Genomic DNA, 22,496 nt, shown 5'->3' on the forward strand with positions numbered 1-22,496 from the left:
AGGAAGATCTACTACTAACCACGATTCCTTCATTATGTCCTTACTTGAGAAGTTAGCAGGACATTCAGAAGATAGCAGCTCTGCTCTCTTGGCAACAGACCCAGCCATTTGTCTTAAATTTAATACAACAGCCTTGAATCCTGAATTTACATTATATATCGGGAGCATCTTCTCCCTCCCCAGCATGTACCGTTACAAGATGGTGCTCTCTGATCACTTTCTTTATTTGTACCTTGAAATGGAATGATCTTTTCTGGCAGACGTTACCATCCACAAGGAAAGTATTTCACTTTTATCGTGGGTTTTTTGTTTCGGTAAGAATGACTCAGAGTGTGAATAACTCAGTACACAGAGTGAATTCATAAAGACCCCTCCTCTCTCCGAAGTCAATGGGAATTCTACCGAAGTCAGGACATCAGTATTTAGCTCATACCTGAGTGGGATGGGAAGAAATTGACCAGGAGGTGAAGTGAGATGGAAGGAAGAGGGTTCAAAAGAAAATCATCTAGTTATATATTTACCCTAGAGCATAGGTGGTTCAGTTCCTTGAGTGCAGGATTGGGGTCCTCGAAAGGGCATCCAATATTAAGTTTGGGTAACAGCTAGTAATTTGCCTTGGACACTGTTTTCACAACAGGCACTTTGTTTTGCATGCACATTCCCCTGTGCCCCAGATTAGCCTTGTAGAACAGTAGGGCTGTACCAGTTCATGTTGTACCATCCCTTTGGTTTCTGCCAGGAGGCAGTGCATGAGTGCAGGATCTCTGGCCACTCCCATGGCAATTTCCCCCCAGAGCAGATGCAATCTCTTGCCCCCTGTCCCACTGCCATATTCTCAAATCTAGGTATAGATGGTAAAAACTCACTGCATTGCTCTGTGCCATACTTTACATATCCTACCTGACAGATTTGTACATAAAGATTCAATAATAATTGTAGTTATCAGCAATTGTGCTTCCTCTGCTATTGCTGCTTCCCTCCATGCACACATGTACACACACATGTACACATATCAAATGAAAATATATCCTTGGATAAGGGCTGCTAGGCATCTCTTCCAAGACATTCTGTCTCACTGGGTCAAATGTATCCCTGGTGTAAACAATGGATTCAATGCAGTTACAACCAGGATGAGGTTAGCCTGTTGCCTCTGACCTTCCCCTTGTAACACAAAACCTAGACACTCACGTGACTGGGTCAGAGCTCCCTAGATGCAAATCCTAATGAAAGCCAAGACTGAACTTCATTTGTGCATAATACATGAAAGCAAGAAATTAACGTTTAATATCGTTATAAAGCCTTCTACATCCATTTCAACCCCCCTTAGAGACACTTCTGCTAGGCCTTTCCCCCAAAGTCCACTCCGTCAGAGGGGAACCCTTGCCGTTTGTATAAGCCATTCAGTAATAAGTTTAAAGAAATCTACTGACCTTTCTTTGCCCACTGGACAGTTCCCTCACCGGAGTGCACATAATTTTCAAATTCTGTCTGCAAGACCGTTGCCCGTTCCCGCACTTCCTGGGGGTTCGTGCCACGGGATTTCTAGGAAGGCGGTGGGAGATTAAAGGAAAGACAGAGTTTGAGTCAGGAATAATGAAGCAGTTTAGAATAGATTTAATAACAGTAAAATCACACAGTAACCACCCCGGGGCCAACGAGGGTAATCCTCTCAATATTACAAGGAAAAAAAATATGTATAGATAAAGATGTTGAAGTCAAAGCAACCAGTGAGCACCACTTCGTGAAGGGAGCAAATCAGGTTTAATTTTGTGTTTTCTAACACCTATCACATATATTTTCCCCCCTTTCCTGCTAGCAGCCACTTTGGATTCACCGATTCAGCTTCCAATCTTGATTACAGCAGAGTCAGTCTGGAGTAACTCCATCCAGATCAGTGGAGTTACTCCAGACTGACACCACTGGGCCCAGTTTTCTCGTGTTTTAAAATGATATTATTCTAAGTAAAACAGGGAGTAAATCAAATCAATCAATCCATATAACCAGTCCCGCCCTAGAACAATGAATTAAACCATCCACATTCGTTCTCTCTCATTCTCTATCAACTTCCTGCTCCTTATTCTCATCTTCACTGATCTTCCTCTCCCTACATTTCCTTTTTTATTCCCATCTACTTCCCAGGACCCTCCATCCGAGCGGCTCTCTCCACTTTTTTCTTCCACTCCTGGCCTATCACCTTCCTAGACCATGAACAATCTCTTCCTTCCTGCACCCTAAGTGCCCTCTCCACTTCCTTCCAGAGAGCCCCTGTTATACAATGACGTCTCTGCACTTTCCCATGCGTGAACCATTGTCCGATGTATTGCATCTGTGCATGGTAGACAAGAGGCTCTAGTCATTTTACTGGATTTTGGGGAAAAAAGGTCTCTATATAATCTCCAAGCTACAAAGCACAGAAGACCAAATTCATTCCTGGTGATACAGGGTGCAAGGCTGACTTCAATGCTGTCATGTCTGCTTACACCTGTGGAGAACTGAATTATTAACAATACCTAATCTGATGAGCTATTTCGCAGTCGAGGGTCTATGTAAGGATTTAATATGTCAGAAGTGGAGCCACCTCACCAAAGCGGACATTTGTCATTGTCATTATCAAGTTTCTACTGATGTGAAACATAAAACTTTTTTTCCTCTCCCCTTCCCACCCTCTCCACTTTTTCTTTTGTTAAGCCTCACAGGCGGCATAGAGTGTCACCTTCCCAGCGTTTTTAATATGAATGTGAAATTAGCGAGGTTGCCCTTTCCCCGGCGGACAGAATCCTCTGTTATTAAAAAGTAAAGCACTTTAATAATGAAAACTTTTTCTCTTTTTCCTGTGTTTTAACTGTTTAAAATTAATGAGAAGGGCATAACAGTTGTCAAAGCGATATTGAAAGCCGGGTAGCCAGGACCGAATAAGCACGAAAATCCCTCCAGAGTGTTAAATAAACAGTGCTTCAGCCCTCTCCGAATCCCTCTGTTGGTTATTGTATACATTCTGTAACAGCACTCAGAATAGATCTGAGCGCTGGGGAGGCAGAAAGGTTTCAGAATTCCAATAAAGGCCTCAAATTAAAGACAGCCTGGTGCGAATTCCAGGAGAAAATTAAAGAGACCTCAAGCTTAAGTGACAGGTGACTTGCTTCTGTGTCACAACTGTCAGGGGATTTAGTGATAATATGGCAATATATTACAAAGGACTTTTCTTATTTCCCCCTTTAGGCTTCAAAATGAGGCATCTCTTCTTGCTGGTGGAACGGTGGGGGGGTAAGACTAAAACGAGGGATAAAAACTAGTGCATAATTTCCAAAGTGTGAGGTCAGCCCAAGAAAAATAAATCAAAAAAAGCAAATGGAAGAAAACTTAACGTCCTTAGAAAACAGCTTCCCCCCCGTTCTCTTTCCTCCTCTCCTATCCCATCCCTCTTAACCCCACCAGAAAGATTTCATTTTAAACTTCCCCCCTAATGAGCATGAAGAAATCTGGGTTTTGATTCCTGCCTTCCAGGAAGGTTGGTATTAAAAAAAAAATAAAAAAAATCTAAATTTAAAACTGACTCAGAGTCGAGCAGTGTAAAAAAAACCCCACCGTACACCACTGTCTGAGGCTGTGGACAGATAAAATGAATGGATTGGCAGCTACAAGCAAGTCTGCATCCTTTACACACCCGACTAAATCTCATTCCTGAGAATATCCCTGTTAAAGTCAGAGAGACAATACACCTGAAGCCCTTCTACCATATGCCAAGGCCCAAAAGATAACGTATTGCAGTATTTGCTTGGCTGTTTCTTCTTCTACATATATTTACTGCCTCACTTAGTGTAATTAACCTTTGTAACTCATGGATGCTGCACTGTGTGTTCTGTGTATGTATGTGCTATGTTACAGACTCTGCCTCATTTACGAAAGCTTCTACTACTCTTGTGTTTGTACAGTGCCTTGCGCAATGGGACCACATTCTTAGCTGGTCCAGAGGCACTGCCATAATAAACATAATTAATAAATAATAATATACACAAAGAGCAACTAATTTTATTTGCACATTTCATGACATCACAGAAAAAAAAAGCAACCATGCTAAAAAAAAAAAAGATACATTCTCTATTTCATAAGAGAGAAACGTATGTCTATTAAGACTGGGTTTTTTGGGGACGGATACTGGAAATCTACAAGTTCATTAAGGAAAAGGGTTAATAGAAACTAGAACAGGAGGGATTTTCTTATGGTTAAAAAAGAAGGGGGGGGGCATAATATGTCTTGCTTCTGTGATACTTGAAAACAAAATGAAGGATGTTGTTTTAATAACTTTTTTTGCTTGGCTGATTCCGACCCTCTTGCACAGCCCCCAGAACCCACCAATGTATTTTTTCTACCCCTCCCCCTGTAAAAGTTGAAAGATCAAATTTATTCTCTTTGTAGGTGGGTGAACAGTCACGCACCCAGATGTAGCCACACACATATTTTGTGTGTCTAAATATAAAATATACATTTTAGAGGCACTTCAGCTCACTCTCCAGTTGCTCACAGGAGCCCAAAAAAAGTGTGTTCCAAAGGGGTATTTATAATGGACTTCAGTCAAGGCAGTGAGAGATAAAAAGCATTATAACGAGGACTCTGTGTGCAGGAGTATCACATATACATGACTCCATGCGTGGAGAACTGATAAAGTAAAGAGAACTCTGTAACTTGCAAGCAGCAAAGTCATGACGGGTTAGGTCAGATCCTTCATAACAAGTGGAAATTAAAAGTTGCAATCGCTGTCTGTTCCACATCCAGTCTATTCTGTTTCTCGTTTGCTGTACTGATTCTATGGAAAAGTCCTACAGTATTTAGTAGGGGATGATAACCTTTCCATAGACCTTCTAGAAATCACCTTATAGAATTTGAGAGAGAATTAGATCCCTGATATAGAATGCTACAGGCTGCCATAGAAAGGACTGAATCCTCTATTACATTTTATAGGCTTTTAAAGAGTAATGTCTATAGAATCCTATTTAATGTCCATAGAACTATATTGATTTCACCCTATTCAATTTTTCAGGACATTCCCGTAACAAGATATTTCTTCTCTTGGTCACTGTCTTTTAAACCTGTGTCAGGTAGCACCACCAACTTCCCACAACTAGGGTGAATCCCAGCTCCACTGAATTTAATGGCAAACATCCCATTGTCTTAAATGGGGCCAGGATTACAACTTTAGACTGGCAAGCTCCTTGGGGAAGGGATCATCTTTTTGTTATACGTACCGCACCTAGCACAATGGGGTTCTCTAGACGCTACCACAAGTAATGAATGGAAATACTAACTAGTTTCCAAATATTGGTTTATTTTGGTGTGGTTAGCGGTTATCCTTATTCTACAGATGGGGAAAATGAGGCACAAAGAGTTTGTTAAGGCTAATGTTTTCAAAAGTGGCCACTGATTTGAGAACCCTCAGTGATTGGGTTCTCAATTCAATGCACCATGGGCCTGATTGTCATAAGCTTCAAAAGAGCTGCAATTGAAAAACCAAACCAAAACCTTCCAGAGAAATATTTTCTCTTCCCAGCCAACACAATTACACTGGCCCAAGATGGGTTATATTCTGCCCTGGGCCAGTGCCAGGTTTTAAGTGGGATATCTTTAGAGCCAAAAGGGCTAGAAATTGGAGTTTTGTAATGTTGAAAGGGGATTCCAAGTCTCCAAGGGTACACCAAAAGCTTACTTCCAGGCAGAAGCATGCACAGGAATAAAATATGACCATTTTTGGAGGGGCATGCCCCTGCTGCAGTCCCAGGGCTGAAGGAGCTGTCAGCTCCCCCCACAAACCTGGGGCCAGAGGAGTTCTGTGCCCCGCCGATTACTGGGGGGAAGGAGCATGCCCCTGCTTGCTCTCCCCTCGCGCAAGCCCCTGCTTCCAGGGATATTGGACTTCAAAGTAGTGACATTTTTATGCATAGAAAAGGTCATTTAGATAATTTTTAGAGAATGCAGCAATCCCAAACTCACCAACAAATCCTTTATCCTAACACACACGCTTATTAAACTACGTATTTGTTAGACTACTTTACAGACCACACTCCTGAACAATAAGGATTTGTTCCAGTCAACATACAACAGAAAATAAAAAAAAACTGTATATACTGTATATTGACTCGAGGAAAGGGCCAGAAAGACATGGTTTTGAAGAGAAATGTCAGATGATCCACAGATCTTCATGGTAGAAGATGTATGGCATAACAGAAGGATGACTATTTTTCAAAGGCACAGGAACACCCACAGTGGCCGTCAATGGGAAACTTGAAGACCGCGCACAAGTTGAAGACTTTTGGCTGGTGTAAGGGAATGAGTGAACTGGAAATTTAATGAGCAAGTGGAAAAATAAACCTGGATAATGCTTGACTTTCACTCACATTCTATCTAAGACCTGGGCTCTTAAACAGCACTACTCTCCAATTTGTTCTAAATGACTGAGAGATCTCTTGCAAATGTCTACATTCTGTGAATTAGCAAGGAAGGAGCTGATCCAAAGCCCACCAATGTCAGTGGAAGGAATCCCATCCGCGGCAATGGGCTTTGGAGCAGGCCCTAAACAAACAAAGGTGAAAATTAAAAAACCCTGGAGAATGCATCACAAAAATGTTTATTTACTTGGAGGACTGTTGTATAGTTTGTAATCACTTAGAATATTTCAGAATCTGCCAGCTAATGGACTGCAGTAGGTTTGTAAAAAAAGCAATGCAGTTTCTTTGCCATAAAAGCCCTCACTACGGCACGGCCTGCTGTGAAATCTTTGCTGAGAATTGTAAAGGGACATTTTGGAGCAAAAAACTTTCAAGGAACAGAGATTAGGAAGTGTGGAATAGCAAGGTTCAACTGTCATTTTGCACTGCCCAGATCATGGGTTTGCTAATACCTTGTCTTGAAGAAAGAGAGCCAAGGAAAAGCTTATTTGTCATGCTTGGTTAGGAAACGTAAATTTAAGAAATTCCGAATCAGAACATTTGCTCACCTTGGTTCCCCATTGGTGCCCCTTGAAACGATCGTCTTTCATCAGGTTGGACAGAATATCCTCCATCTTCATTTCGGAGACACTGACACAGCAGAAAAGGAAACAAAAAATGGTAACGTCTCATCTTTTCCCAAAGACAATGCACAGCTTTCTTCATGGCTATGTCTACACTGGCAATTGAACAACAAAACTTTTGTCTTTCAGAGGTGTTAACCCCCCCAATCCTCAAAAGACAAAAGTTTTGCTGCGACAAGTGCCAGTGTGAACAGCGCTGCTCGCTGGGAGAAGAAGTTTTTTTCGGTGGGGAACCAACAAACAGCGGCTATATTGCGTGACTTTTAGGGGCATGGTTGTGGCAGCACAGCCCCGTCACTAAAAGCTGTGTAGTGGAGACATAGCCTACTAAAGTTGACTCGCTTCCTCACCAAGGGGATCAGACATACCCAGTGATCCCCAAAACCTCACAGAATGGTAAAGCGGGGCAGAGGGGACCAAGGCCTAAAATCTCAGCCTGAGAATCTAGGCTCTGACATGATGTCTGATACGTTTTCTTAGTGCTTCTCACTCCCAGCGAGTCTCACTTCAGCCACAATCTACAACATCACCATAACTGACACAGAACCTGGGAGATGTCTGAAGACCTGGAGCGAAATCTTTGTCCTACTGAAGTCAATGGGAGTCTTTTATATTAATTTCAATAGGGCCACAATTTTACTCATAATCTTGCTCCCATTAAACTGAAGGTCAAAACTAACACATACTTTAGTGGTGCAGGATGTAACATAACAGTAGCCATGGGTGGGAAGTGAAGAAGAACACTGTAGTCCATTGGAAGATTCTTGGCTCTCACCTACCATAAAGTCTTCAATAATTAGTACTTCCAATTTTAAGGTTTAACTGAAAATTATTAATTTAGTGCTACAGAAAAGAAGCAGAGTAACTGGGAAATATTAGTGTATTATGGAAAAAGTACCAGATAAAGTTTTCATATGGTTCCTATCCTCAGTAATTTTGAACTGGTCAGTTTTATAGTAATAATTAATAAGACTATGAACCTCTAACACACCTGGATGATCTGAAAGGACTTTAACAAACATTAAGATGACCTGCAAAAGAAAAGAATTGAGTTTGTGCACTTGTGTGTGCATATATATGAGAAAGAAAAATTCATAGAGTCAAGGCCAGAAAGGACCATTCGGATCATCTAGTCTGACCCCTGTATAACACAGGCCACAGACCTTCCGCAAAATAATTCCGAAAGAGCATTTTTTAGAAAAACATCCCATCTTGACATAAAAACTGTCAGTGCTGGAGAATCTATCAATACCTTCGGTAAACTGTTCTAACAGTTAATTACTCTAGCCATTAAACATTTGTGTCTTATTTCCAGTCTGATTTTGTCTAGCTTCAACTTTCAGCCATTGGATCATGTTATATCTTTTTTGCTAGACTGAAGAGTCCATAATTAAATATTTGTTCCTCAGGCAGGTACTTATAGATTGTAATCAAGTCACCCCTTAACCTTCTCTTTAAGTCTATGACTATAAGGCATGTTTTCTAATGTCTAATTCTTTAATCATTCTCACGGCTCTTCTCTGAACCCTCTCCAATTTATCAACATCCTTCTTGAATTGTGGACACCAGAATTGGACGCAATATTCCTGCAGCAGTCACATTTATGCCCAATATAGAGGTAAAATAGCCTCTCTTCTCCTGCTTGATTCCACTGTTTATATATCCCAGAATTGCATTAGCTCTTTTGACCACAGAGTCAGACTGAGAGCTCATGTTCATATCCAACACAACCCCCAAATCCTTTTCAGAATCACTGCTTCCCAGGGCAGAGCCCCCCATCCCATAAGTATGGCCAATATTCTTTGTTTCTAGATGGATACATTTAGCCGTATTAAAATGCATATTCTCTGCTGGAATCCAATTTATTCAGTGATTCATACTGCTCTGTATCAGTGGCTTGTCCTCTTCATTATTTACCACTGCCAATTTTTGTGTCATCTGCAAACTTTATCAGTGATGATTTTATGCTTTCTTCCAAGTCATTCATAATAATAGGGCCAAGAACCAACCCCTGCAGACTCCACTAGAGACACACCTGCTAGACGGATACTCCCAATTTACAAAATGAGACACACCAGCTGGATGGATACTCCCAATTTACAATTACATTTTCTCTCTCTCTCACACACACACACACACACACACACACACACACACACACACACACACACACACACACACACACACACACACACACACACAGTTTTTTCCCCTCCCAGAAAAGAAAGTTTTTCTTTCTGCTTATTTTGTATTAGGCCTCATCTTTCCTTGTTTTAGTGGTGAACTGCTTAAAAGACTAGAGAACGTGAGGCCAAGCATTCGCAGCCCTCATGGGCAGAGTGTGTTCGACTCTAGCATAGGAAAGGTTTTCTCCCACGTTAACACCCCCCCCACCCCAATATTGTGTTGAAAAACAAATGCGGAAAAGCAGGTATAAGCATTCATAGGTCATATCTTGTGCCAATTGAAGCCAATGGACATTTTGGCTTCAGTAGGACCAATATTTGGCTGTATGAACAGTACCGTATTAAGAATTAAACCAACATTCTGTGAAAATTTGAGGGCCCAATACACGTTTTTTCTGGCACATTATGCAGTTGCTCCTCCACATTTTTCAACTTTAGCAAACTCTGTGCCTGTGTGAAAGCGTAGAGGGGCCCTTATTTTTAAATCAAAACATTCTAAATGTAACAAACAATTTTTTGGCCAAGTGCTTTTGCCTAATGCTGCCACGTGGAAGACTCCGGGTCAACACACAGACCCATCCTATTCCTCAGCTCAACAAGGTGTGGAGTGCATCCAAGTGTCCACTGGAACATACAAAGCATACTTCCAGGCAGGCAAGTCAACCTAGATACAATTTACATGGAGCTACTATTAGGTGGGCGCATAACTGGTTGGAAAACTATTTCCAGGGAGTAGTTATCAGTGATTCAGTCAAGCTGGAAAGACATATTGAGTGGGGTCTTGCAGGGATCAGTTCTGGGTCTGGTTCTGTTCAATATTTTTATCAATGATTTAGATAATAGCATAGAGAGTACACTTATAAAGTTTGCAGACCAGACCAAGGTGGGAGGCGTTGCAAGTGCTTTGGAGGACAGGATTAGAATTCAAAAATGATCTGGACAAACTGGAGAAATGGTCTGAAGTAAACAGGATGAAATTCAATGAGGACAAATGCAAAGTACTCCATGTAGGAAGGAACAATCAGTTGCACACATACAAAATGGGAAATGACTGCCTAGGAAGGAGCACTGCAGAAAGGTGTCTGGGGGTCATAGTGGATCACAAGCTAAATATGAGTCAATAGTGTAACACTGTCATAAAAAAAAGCAAACATCATTCTGGGATGTATAAGCAGGAGTGTCATAAGCAAGACACAAAAAATAATTCTTCTGCTCTGCTCCACGCTGATTAGGCCTCAACAGGAGTATTGTGTCCAGAACAAATGTGGAAAAACTGGAGAAAGTCCAGAGAAGAGCAACAAAAAAGATTAAAGGTCTAGAAAACATGAGCTATGAAGGAAGATTGAAAAAACTGGGTGCGTTTAGTCTGGAGAAGAGAAGACTGAGCAGAGACATGATAACAGTTTTCAAGTACATAAAAGGTTGTTACTAGGAGGAGGGAGAAAAACTGTTCTCCTTAGCCTCTGAGGATAGGACAAGAACCACTGGGTTTAAATTGCAGCAAGGGCAGTTTAGTTTGGACATTAGGAAAAGCTTCCTAACTGTCAGGGTGGTTGAGCACTAGAATAAATTGCCTAGGGAGGTTGTAGAATCTCCACCGTTGGAGAGTTTTAAGAGCAGGTTAGACAAACATCTGTCAGGGATGATCTAGTTAACACTTAGTCCTGCCCTGAGTGCAGGGGACTGGACTAGATGACCTCTCCAGGTTCCTCCCAGTCCTAGATTTCAATGATACTATAAAGGCAGCCCATACAGCCCTGGGGTAGATAACAAGCAGCCTCATTGTCACTCCACGACGATGCTCTTCATGTGATTAAGAAGCTCCTAAAGATCAGTCTAGTCTCAACCAGAAAGATGGATCACAGGACCTAGAGGCTAGGGGAAAAGAGTGGGATCAGCAGGATTTTTCCATGCTTCACCATCTCCCAAAACAAAACACTGTAAAGGACTTTGTTTTACTAGCTTGCAGCATGCGTTTCCCAGCCAGGTTATTCCTCTTTCCCACTAGATCTTGCAATCATTACAACTGACTGCAATGTTACTCGGGTTAGGGCTGATCAGACACAGAGTCCCCATTGGATAAGCTCACTCACCAAGTATAGCATAGTCTCAGCAACCATTTTCAATGCCAGCCCTAAGACTTTATTTCCTTTCTGGGATCACAGTTGAAAAAGTAAAACTTCAACATCTCTTCCCAATGCCCTGCCTGTTTGTGATAATTAAAAATCCCATGAAGCCTTTTGAAATAAAGGAGACAATCTGGTGCCATACTCAAGCATCACAAGGGGTGTTTATTTTCATGTAAAGCCAAAGTAGCTCCACCAAAGTCAACGGAGTTACTATGGATTTATACCTGTTTACAGGAGAGCAGAGTTTGGACCAGTATTTAGGAATCTTTCTGGATCAAAGGTGTCAGGAATGTAAGGATTCTGAAAGGTATTGTTTTTGTTTTCTTAAATTTGGTGCACCTGAGGATCTCAAAGCACTTTACAATAGGAATCATTCTCAATCCTCACAATACTCTGCAAGACAGGGATAACAGTAGTGACTTGCAGCTATGGAAGAAGAGGCACAGACAGTTTAAATAACTTTTCCCAGGTCACATAGAGAATCAATGGCAGAACCAGGAACGGAACACTAGAGTAAAGACTGACAGCTCCACAATTCACACTGCTAAATGCAAGCAAGGCACATGGGAAAGCTTGCCCCTACAGTTCTGCTTACGAACCTTGATCGTGACCTGCAGTACCACACCATCCCTGCTGTTTCAGTCCTACCCAGTTAAAGGAACCAAGGTGAACACAACTTCCTACAACATCAAGTTAATGACATGCCGAGGAAGGAGCAGAGCCAGTCCAGAGAAGTTATGATTTGGACCAAAGGGTTGTGAGTTATGGTTCTGCATTGGCCAATATCCCAGCCTATGTGGAATGCAAGCGTCAGCTCTTATGCAGCTAGGAAATCTTGCACAGAGAAGATTCCTTCACAGATAATGTAGAGGTAGAGAAAGGAAAGGGGAGGGGGGAATGGAAGGAAGGGAAATGGAGCATAAAAAGACAACTGAGGATTTTTCTGTTTGTTTTTGAAAAGCATAACAGTAAATTAAAACATAAATGGCAACCACTTAAGCAAGAGAAAGGCATTTCTCCCCACATCCCCAAAGGTTGCTCTGACACAGCTATGAATGAACATGTCAAGCCTTTGACATTGATTTGCCTGAGATATGTCACCCCCTTCTCTCTCCTGGCGTGGTGCCAGCTCGCAGCCTTATAGCTATGCAAACTCAGTTCACAGCGGGGAGCATCGTGCAAAGGGGGAATGGGTGGATATGTAAGGGGGGGAACGACTCGTGCCTTCACGTGGATGTGCTTTCCTTCATAAATTAGTTAGGCAGCCGTTAGGAGAGAAAGAAATTATCTGATGGCTGTCGAAGCAGGTGTGGCTAGATTACACTTGAAGGAACTAAAAGAGACATAAGCAAAAAATATATATATCCAAATCTCGCTGACTTTCTTATGCTTCTTGCTTCCTTCCTTTGAAGGAAAATCTTTTAGTTACACACAGGACTGAAGCAGACCATTTTGGAATCTAACCTTAAAAAGAAGAGGGAAATACATATGAAATGACAGGGAGGGAGGGAGGGGGGGAAGAGAGAGAGAGAGAGAGAGAGAGAGTTTCTGGCTAGGGAGGGAATACGTAACATTAAATTACGCAAAGCAAGAAAATAAAGTTGCAAAGGAAACCATACAGCATTCCTGAATCCACTGGGTATTACCGTTCTCAGCAAAGCCAAAATGGAACGGTTTTGGCAAAGTCTAACTCTGCTCTGAGATTTTAGAAGCCAAATAATGACTTTAGGTACAGGTGAAAATTAACTGCGAGTGATTTCCGATGTCAACGGTAGTCATTCCTAATTCTGAAATAGATTTTCATTCAGGAACAAGCCGCAGCTGCTCTGATTGTTTATGACTGTCAACAGTTCTGAAACTAAGCCCAATGCCCACTTAGGGAGGAAAAAATCCTCCTGGCCAGATCCTCAGCTGGCATAAATCAGCACAGCTCTGTTAATTTACACCAAAACTCCAGCGACCTGTCTTGCACTTTGTCTTCCTAGAAACACACATTTTACCTAGTATTTTATATATTGACAAACCCATTGGGACTTTATTTAAAAGCCTATTTTAAGTTAAGCAAAGAAACAAAATACAAACCCAAACAAGTTATGCAGGCTTCATAGAAAGATATAAAGAAGATCCAAGAACAAAAGTTATCATGGCAGTCCAGCGCCTCGTGTCTTTTGCCCTCTACCCTAATTTAAATTGTCAGGAATATCACCATAATGCTCAGTTTATGAAGTGTGGTGGCAATTCGTATGGATGGCACTTGCTGCCCTGAGCTTCAAGCTGCCTTTCAGAATCTTTCGGTAATTCATCAGTACTGCTCTCTAGTCTGTTTTCCCCTCACATATGCTGGCACGATGATTTGGAAGAGAACAAGCTATGCCACTACATACAAGCCAAGCCACCCGCCTGTCCCAATTAGACACACATTTCTCCGATCAGGTAACTGTGGGTGAATTACACTCCACTCTTCTAGAGGCCCGTAATCCTATGGCAAGCAAGTTTTATTACGAGGATTAAGTTGAAAAATCAGACAATATACTCAGTGTTATTTGGCTGTACTGATTTTAGAAGGGTTAAAATACATTCACATATACTTCCTCCGGTCAAGCTGAGGCACATAACACCTAAGGACACCCAATGAGCAGCGGCCAGCTCAACATGAGGTCTCCTTAGCTGGTATAACTGCTAGCAGGCTCAGGAGACACTGCTCCTTAAATTTGTCAAAAATACCCAAAGGGATGAAACTTTGCTAATTAAAATTAAAGTAAAATAAAAACAGGCAGTTTTACCTCTTTACCCCTTTCCCTCAAAGAAAAATGCAACTTTCCATCTGGAGTTAAAAACTCACAATAATGTGAGATTTCACCTTTAAAAGGTCAGTGCTATTTGTTACATGGGAAAAAAAAACCAAAAAAACCCACAACCCTGTCAGCTTAGCCCTCCTTGTCTTGCCGGTGTCTGCTTAATCTATCGTTTCCTGGGACAATGGATGGCTCTTTGTTAGACCACTACATGGCTCACCACCTAGAAGAATCCGGCATTTGTTGTCAATGTTAGTTTATTTCAAGAATTCAAAACCAAATTAGAATCTGGGCAGCTCCACCCCATTTATACACCCACAATATAAAAGCCACTTCATTTGTGTATCGTCGTTTATGTGTCTGCAGTGCAGTGATCTGACTTGGCTGTTGTTCTGAACGACAAGAGACATTGATATGAGGAGCACAAGAAGGCGTGAACGTCCAAATGGTTCGGGACATGGTGGCAGAGTAAAGAGAGCTCCAAAGCAGCAATGATTAGCAAGGGTGGGGAGGATTCACTCTAGGATGCACAGCCCTGGTTAGAGGCAGGCTCTTTCCCTCCTAAATTGTGAGGAAGACTTCAGTGTTCACAACAACTTCAGGACTGATGGCTCCCAGACACAGTACTCTTATTTATACACAAAGCAGGGAGAGGCAGTGCAAACTTCCCCCATCTCAATATGGACCTCATGTTGGGTCACCTCTAAGGGTCAGAAGGCAATTCAGTCTTCATGACATGTTCATCCTTGGTTTAATTCAGGAGGGAGCTGAGAGAGGGACTAACAGGGTAGTGGGTTTTGTGACATGGATGCTTGTCCATTGAGAACTAAGACCTCCATAAATGGCTATTAGCCAGGAAGGGTGAAGAATGGTGTCCCTTGCCTCTGTTCATCAGAGGATGGAGATGGATGCAGGAGAGAGATCACTTGATCATTGCCTGTTAGCTTCACTCCCTCTGGGGCACCTGGCATTGGCCACTGTCGGTAGACAGATACTGGACTAGATGGACCTTTGGTCTGACCCGGTACGGCCGTTTTTATGTTCTTATTTCATGCAGACTGCTGAACAGCCATCCATATGTAGGCTCTGGGCATCCTTAGTAGCCTGTCTGGCCTTCCTCACCCCTACTTCCACATTTTTTGACTAGCCAGAGCTGGCAAGTGCTACTACAGCCTATTCCCCGGGCTTTGCCAATACACCTCACTCTTCGCCTGCAATACTCATGTCATCCCAGTGCCGGGGTCCTGTACAGTTCTACCAGACTCTCGTCAATAGGACTTGCAACAGTCTCTACTATTGCAGTCCTGAGCCTAAACATATGGCACAGCTTGGCCAACTCTCTCTCAACTGTGTCCTCTAACGCTCCAGTTATGCCAGTCCTGGATCTCTGGTGAAGAGACAGTATGAACTCTGACAACATGGGCAAGTGTCCAGTAGCCATTAGAGACGCTCACTTGACTTGTGACCTCCAGTAGGCAAGGTCTGAATGCAGGGTTTTAAAGGTACCAATTGTGCACAATAGATCCCTTCCTTGCCATCCCCCACACAGTAAATTTGCCATACTGATGATTTTATAGGTTTTAGTTCTCTCTTTTTGCCATTCTGTGGCTAGTCCTGAAGCACAAGAATTAATAACTCTTATTAAAACCTGTACAAGACCCAGTCCCTCTGCAAGTGCCAAGCTGAGATGAGCTCAAACTTTTGTTCAGGTTTCTGACTCACTTAATCTTGTGAGAAGCCAGCGAGTTGACATATTCTGCCTCGGAAGGAGTCAGGATGAGCAAGCTGTTCCCGTGACAGCCAATCCGAGCCGTCCTCCCAATTCGGTGGACGTATTCTGCAGGTGAAGCCGGAGCGTTATACTTCAAAAGGAAACATGAGAGAGAAAAGGAGGAATTAACAGAACACAGTGGTATTAATTATAAACAAGGCACCTTGTCTATTAACCTAGAAAGAATCTGGGTGCCTTGCCTTCCTTAGAAAGGGGCTGTTTATAAAGAACCTATTGGACTGATCCCTGGAACCCATCACTCGGCTCAGCCTCATCAGCCATAGCAGGGTTTTGACATGAGAATGTGACACATTGGCCAAGTTTCAGATAATAGGACAGTTTCCCCATCTCAATGTCTCTCTTCGCTTTTTAAATTTTATTCCTACACAGGCTTGTCAGTAATCTGTTTGCCTTTTTTTTTTTTAAACAAGATTGCCCACACACAGAGCAATAAGCTGCCTGCAGTACATTTGGGAGAAAAGCTGCCAGGAGAAAGGAGGATTCAAATTCAAAGTCAGGCTAAATTGCTCTGGTTTATTTAAAGTGAATCAGTGCCAGTTACTCAGCAGAAAACAACCACAAGCAAAGTACAGGGGTGCAGCTCTTTATGTTGGAGGTAGGTGACGGATACAGACCAATTGTCTTTCCATCTCTACCCATCAGACACTATTAACATTTTGATTAAGCTCCCAGTAATAAACCAGCGTCACCCATTTACTTCAATAGGCATTAAAGGTGCTCATCAATTTGCAAGATACAGTCCTATAAGTGGGACACGTTCTCCCCTTAACATTCTTGGAAAACCAACACACACAGAGATACTGCTTAGACATAAGCCCTCTTCAGTTTACCTGGAAAAAACCCAACGACCAAAGCCCATTTTAGTGTTTATTCCTGCGCTCTTTGGCAAAACCTCCACTGGCTAGAGGTGTGAATAAGATGCTGTGAGCAATCTAATTGCTCCCTGCAGGTCAGTGCTCAGGGACACTGCTCTCATGACAACTGAGCTTTCACCTTCTGGACAAGCAGAAGTCTCCCAGGGCCTTAGATAATTTGCACTGTGTCCAAGCATTGGCAACTATATCTTTGGATAAATAAATTGGGCCTGCAAACTAAAGACTTTGCCCCCATCCTCCTCTGACTAGCTATCTTTTTTAGCTAAAATTAAAATCAGACTAATTACATCAAGGAGTGTGCTAGAAATTAAAAGGCTGTTACCCAAGTGTCACTAAGGATCCATCTACACTGCTGCTGGGAGGCAGCAGCACCTTAGATCAGCTGCCCAGGTACGTACCTAGGATCTTGGACAGGATTATACTTGGGCAGCTAGTTTGAGCTGCCGTCACAGCCACACTGCTATTTTTAACATGCTGGCTCGATCAAAGCTAGAGTGTGCACAAATTACACCCCCCAGCTGCAATGGAGATGGACCCTTAGTACGTGAAAATCTTGGGTTCAGTATTTTTCCTTGTATTTTTCAAAGTCAACTTGTAAAACTTACAATTATTTTAAAGTTAAAAACAATATTTTACACATACTCCTCTCTCCCTCAGTCCTTGAACTTACAACCTGCCACTTATTCAGGGCTCGATCCCATTCCTACTAAGGGGCAAATCCTACTGTGGAACAAAAGGGTACCTGGGAATCCTGGGACCCAGAAGGAAACTTGGGCTCCGATTCTGTGGGAGCAACTGCACTTACGCAGAGTCTGTAGGACTTGATCTCGCATGGACTCCCGGCTTTCAGGGATTGTATGCAAGTATACAAGTATCAATACAAGGTTTCACTTGTCTGAACACGAGTAAATAACATTTATTTACATGCGCACACATGGAAACCTACCTGAACAATCCACGTGACCTGAGGTAGGTCTAATCCTCGTGCTGCGACATCCTTTAAAAGTAATTAAAAACAACACAATTTTTAAAAACTGCTTAAAAAATAAAGGCAGATACAATGCACTCAGAATGATCAATATTTGGGGAGATGCATAGTTTAAGGCTATGGGAGTTTTACATACTTAGGTTTTTAAACTTTCTATCCATCTCCATTTAAACAATGTTTCTAAGTTAAACAAACACAAAAGTCAAAAAAGGGCTTTTACAAAACCAGAAATATTTTCATTATTTTGGGCCAGACCCTAACAGATGTAACTATACCCATTTCAATGGAGTTATGCTGATTTATGCTTGCTGAGTCTCTGGCCCTTTAAATTCTGTGGGAGAGATTCTGCCACCCTCATGCTGGTGATGCCTTGTTTCTTGATTTGTGCCACTGAAGAAAATGGAAGTGCTCAAATAGTAAGATACTACCCAGTGTGACTAAGGGTGGCAGTATGTAGCCCTGTGAAAACAATGTTACTGTCTGAATTTAAGCCTTCAAGGCAACGTTTGCAATCTGGATGCTGCAGCTTGTGTTACTGCATGAGAACCTAAGAGTGGAAACTGACTTGCCCGAGTTTACTTTCCAAGCATCTGCTTCTTATTTAAAAGGCCAACCAGCACTTCTGTAGAGACCAAGACTTGCAGGGAGCAGGTGGGCTCCATCAGAAGAGGGGACCTGATCTAGCCATTTGATTTACACTGAACGGGTTTTGATTTGGAGCAATAAAACTCAACCCTGAAGAGAAGGGTCTGAAATCCTGCCGGTGCTGGGAGAGTTATATGAAGCACTGGCTAGTGAACTGGCCCACCAACTTACAGAAGGACTTTTGAGTGAGGTCCTTAGACATACCCACAGCCAGTGCAGATTACAAACAAACCTCTTCAAATAGGTCTTAAGGTTTCAATATTGCCCTCCAAAATAGCTTCAAAATCCCCATCCCTGATTTCCTGCAGCATCCGTATCTTTACACATTCCTTGGATTTAGCAATCGCCCCACACGGTACAATGGAGGTATGCAGATTTGACTCTGCTGGGAAATGTTTTGGAACATACGTATCTTTCAGCTCGTTGCAAAATAGGATACATTAAGAATGTAAGCAGGAGCCTAATGTGCTAAAAATGTGTCAGCTGCCCACTGAAGTGTTTTCATGCAACTCCCACACACGTGAAAGACTAGGAAGCCGAAGTTGCAGCAGCAAAGGCCTTCCCATGAATGCCAGCCAGGTTACACTGCGGCTCCAAGTGAAGTCAAACAGGAGCCACTTTGCCCAGAGCCCACTAAGGGTGTGCGGACACCTGCGGCTGGCCTGTGCCAGCAGACTCGGGCTCATGGGGTTTGGGCCGAGGAGCTGTTTAATTATGATGTAGTTGTTTGGGCTCGGGGCTGCAGCCTGAGCTCTGGGACACTCCCACCTTGCAGGGCCATGGAGTCTGGCTTCCAGCCTGACCGCCGAGGTCTACACTGCAATTAAACAGCCCCTTAGCCCAAGTCAGCTGGCATAGGCCAGCCGCGGGTGTCTAACTGCAGTGTAGACATACCCTTAGAAGTCAACACATCCTTTCGCTCTGAAGCGCTCATTATGAAATGGCTCACTCCTACAGTCGAATGAGCAGATGTGCAAAACGTCACATAAGAACATTAAAGCAAATAAATAAGGAGAAATCAATTCTGCAGCAGTATGGGATGATCAGAGAGGCCAACACCCCCTGTTCCTCTGACATGTGTTCTCAAGCTCCAGGTTGAGAACCATTATTGTAAATAGCATTATCCCCATTGTACACTTGGGAAAGCAGACTGAAAAATAAAAAGGTTAGTTCTTGTCCTAACAGAGAGACGGGGTAGGAGCTGGGATTAGAATTTAGGAGGAGTTCCAGGCTCCCAGCCTCCTGCTAAGTTCGTTAGGCCATGCCGCCTTCTCAGTATCAGCAGCAGGATTCAGTTTAGTTTGCTAATTACTAACATTTATTCTCTTGAGGATTATACTAGCCTTTTAAAACGAGGTCATGTGATTTACTGGTAATTGGAAAGCTCTGCAAACCTTCAAAGATTCCTCAATATCAGCCCACAGGGGTCTCCTGTGGATCCTATTCCTATAAACTGTGTAACGTGAAAGCAGCACAGTACCGGTAGGAAGTAGAATTCTCAGCCTACTCGTCTTCTGCTGCTGGGACACCCCATATTCAATGAGATTCTTACTTCATGAACCTTCATAAAATATTCTTTGGAAATCTCCACTGGGGAGGTACCAGACAGAGCTACAGAACTGTGGGGATCATGATCCACTTTACAAGCACTAACTAAACTAGGTGGTCACATTTAGCTGTTCTCAATGCTCCAGAGGTGACATCCTGGCATCAGTGAAGTCAATGAGGTTTAAATTTGATTTGATCAACTCCTTCAGTTCCGCCCAGCTATTCGATTCCATTCTTAAGACCCAGTTAATAGAAGTGGGATTTACCACACTCAACAGAGATATGAGAATGAGTGCCGACTCGCCCCGGTCCACGTTATAACTAGATAAGCTGCCAAACTCAGTGAGCTGAAGCACACCAGGGACAGTACAATGCATGTCAGTAATGAACATGCTGATATCATCTCTAGTTCAGTCAGGGCCAACGGGGGGAGGGGGGGGGAGAAAGCCGGTAAAAATTACTGGGGCCCGGCCGTCCGGGGCCCGGCTTCGTCAGCCCTGTTTAGCGGGTCCGCCCTTGCTGGGGGGCCCAAAAAATGTTTTTCACTAGGGCCCGAACCCGCTCCCAGTGGCCCTGAGTACAATTAGGACCAGATATGCACATGGCCTCCATTACTGCAGGTGGAGTTTTGTGCCCACAAGTAACTGTCCCCATGTTTTTGAGCCCCAAAGAAACTGATGGTGCAAATATCAATAATTCCATCTCTACCCAGCTGATCTGAAACACAACCAGGTAGCTATCACTCAGCTATGAAGAGCCAGGCCTGCAACTTAGTGAGTGCAAAAAGGAGACCACAGTTATTTGTGGGCACAAGAACTGTTCCCGCAAAAACAGAGGCTGGGGCTGAAAATCTGGCTCTTAACTACACATCTTCAGTGGAAATGACAGAGACCCAGGGATTAGAGGTGAGAAAATACTATTCTGCCTCCCTGAGGAAGTCCAGAGGATCTTCCATTTAACGCTCCCCTTAGTTTTTCCAAGGCACATGACACAAGCGAGAAAATGCCCTTTGCAGTCTATCAACACCATTCCTTAATCAGCTGTAGGGATCCCCTGCTGGCCAGGCCAGGAGCTTCTCCTCCCACCTGGTGCCTGAGAGCACTGCCTCTGCAGCGCTCAATAGCGATAGGCCTTCCAGGCGGGAGTGGGAGGAACATGGAGGCTATTTTACAGGAATGATGTGAAAGGAACAGCCATAGAGCAAGAAGAAAAAAAACCGCCGAAAATGCGTGTTTCAACTGATTCCATCTGCAGCTAGACTGGAAGCCGCAGAAGGGCATGGCATTAGGACTTAACCAGCCTGAGGAACCACTGAAATGGGTGGAATTTCTGCTCTCACCAATTCTTGTCACCAGATTGTGTTAGTTGCCTGTGGCAGGGTGAGGGGTCGGCGAAGTGACTGAGGAAGCTAAACAAGGTGAATTGCCACAAAACTGTACAGATGGACATGAAACTTTTACTTGGGCGTCGGTTCACTCGGTCGCTCTTGTGCAACCTAATGACGGTGAAAGAAATCAGTAAAGTCGCTTTTGAAAGACACTCAATGGCGAGGTCTTGAAGACCCTGGGCTTGACAATTGGTTGCCTACATGAGGCCTGGAAGTACAGATGGAAGGCAGCTTGCTCAGGTGCCAGGCTGTCAGTTGGATTAAAATGACTCATTTATTTACCAAAGAACCTCACAAAATGCTTTCGCTAACAGGGAGAGAGGGCCGAACAGCTCTCCGAGCTAGGGAAGGAGCTATCATGCCTACCCGGCCTGCCAAAAGTCATTACTGCCGAGTGTGGAAAGCCATCAGCAGGGTAGAGACCCCCACCGCCAGGGTGACAGATTGGGCTGCGTAATCAGAGGAGGAAAGAGAGAGCACAGAAGCTGTCAGAGGCGAAAGCTCTTGGCTGAGGCCGCCAGAAAACTGGCAAGATGAGTTAGCGTGACTGAATAAACAGCAAACAATCTCCAAATGATCTTTCCTCTCTCCCTGGAAGAGATGAACTTGTTTAAAAGGCACATCCCAAAGGAAGCTGAGCAGAACTTTAGCTGCAGAAAACCCTTGGAGAGTCCCAGCCTCTCTAGTCTTTGTTTGCCAGCCTACTTTGCATGGCACAAAAAAATAAAAAAATATATTATATAAATAATAAAAGAAACAGAGCATCACAGGGACTGCCACTGTGGAAAGATGAGTGAGAGAGATGCCAGAGTCACAGAGAAATAAGAAGGAAGAGGGATTCCCCCCCCCCACATCTCTTTGTTAAGTAACAGAAGCCTGTGTTTAGTGAGCAAGACCTCGCACCTTATGGGTACAAAGCATGTACAGGGCTTTTTAGTAAAGGGGCTGGGAACACCCCCACGTGAAACATTTTCACTGCTAGTCAGGGAACGACAACTTATAGAAGGCACCGGCTGTCAGACAGAGCAATGAACTAGTAGGCAGGAGGCAGGCACATTTCCTGGCTGCCCCGGGGATGTCTGTGTTAG

At 43.2% G+C, this 22,496-nt stretch overlaps 1 protein-coding gene across 2 annotated transcripts in view; it reads right to left on the reverse strand.

Annotated features, from left to right (window-relative positions):
• DDX31 (DEAD-box helicase 31) overlaps positions 1-22,496 on the reverse strand; it is a 68,720-nt gene that overhangs the window by 19,356 nt on the left and 26,868 nt on the right. For both annotated transcript variants that reach the window (XM_030535496.1, XM_030535497.1), the window contains exons 15-18: positions 17,787-17,837; positions 15,896-16,035; positions 6,989-7,070; positions 1,431-1,542 (exon numbers count right to left, since the gene is read on the reverse strand). In XM_030535496.1, the coding sequence (XP_030391356.1) occupies positions 1,431-1,542; positions 6,989-7,070; positions 15,896-16,035; positions 17,787-17,837 (385 nt within the window). The remainder of the gene's footprint in view (positions 1-1,430; positions 1,543-6,988; positions 7,071-15,895; positions 16,036-17,786; positions 17,838-22,496) is intronic.

Source organism: Gopherus evgoodei, chromosome 16 (genome assembly GCF_007399415.2).
Source record: "Gopherus evgoodei ecotype Sinaloan lineage chromosome 16, rGopEvg1_v1.p, whole genome shotgun sequence".
NCBI classification, from domain to species: domain Eukaryota; kingdom Metazoa; phylum Chordata; order Testudines; family Testudinidae; genus Gopherus; species Gopherus evgoodei.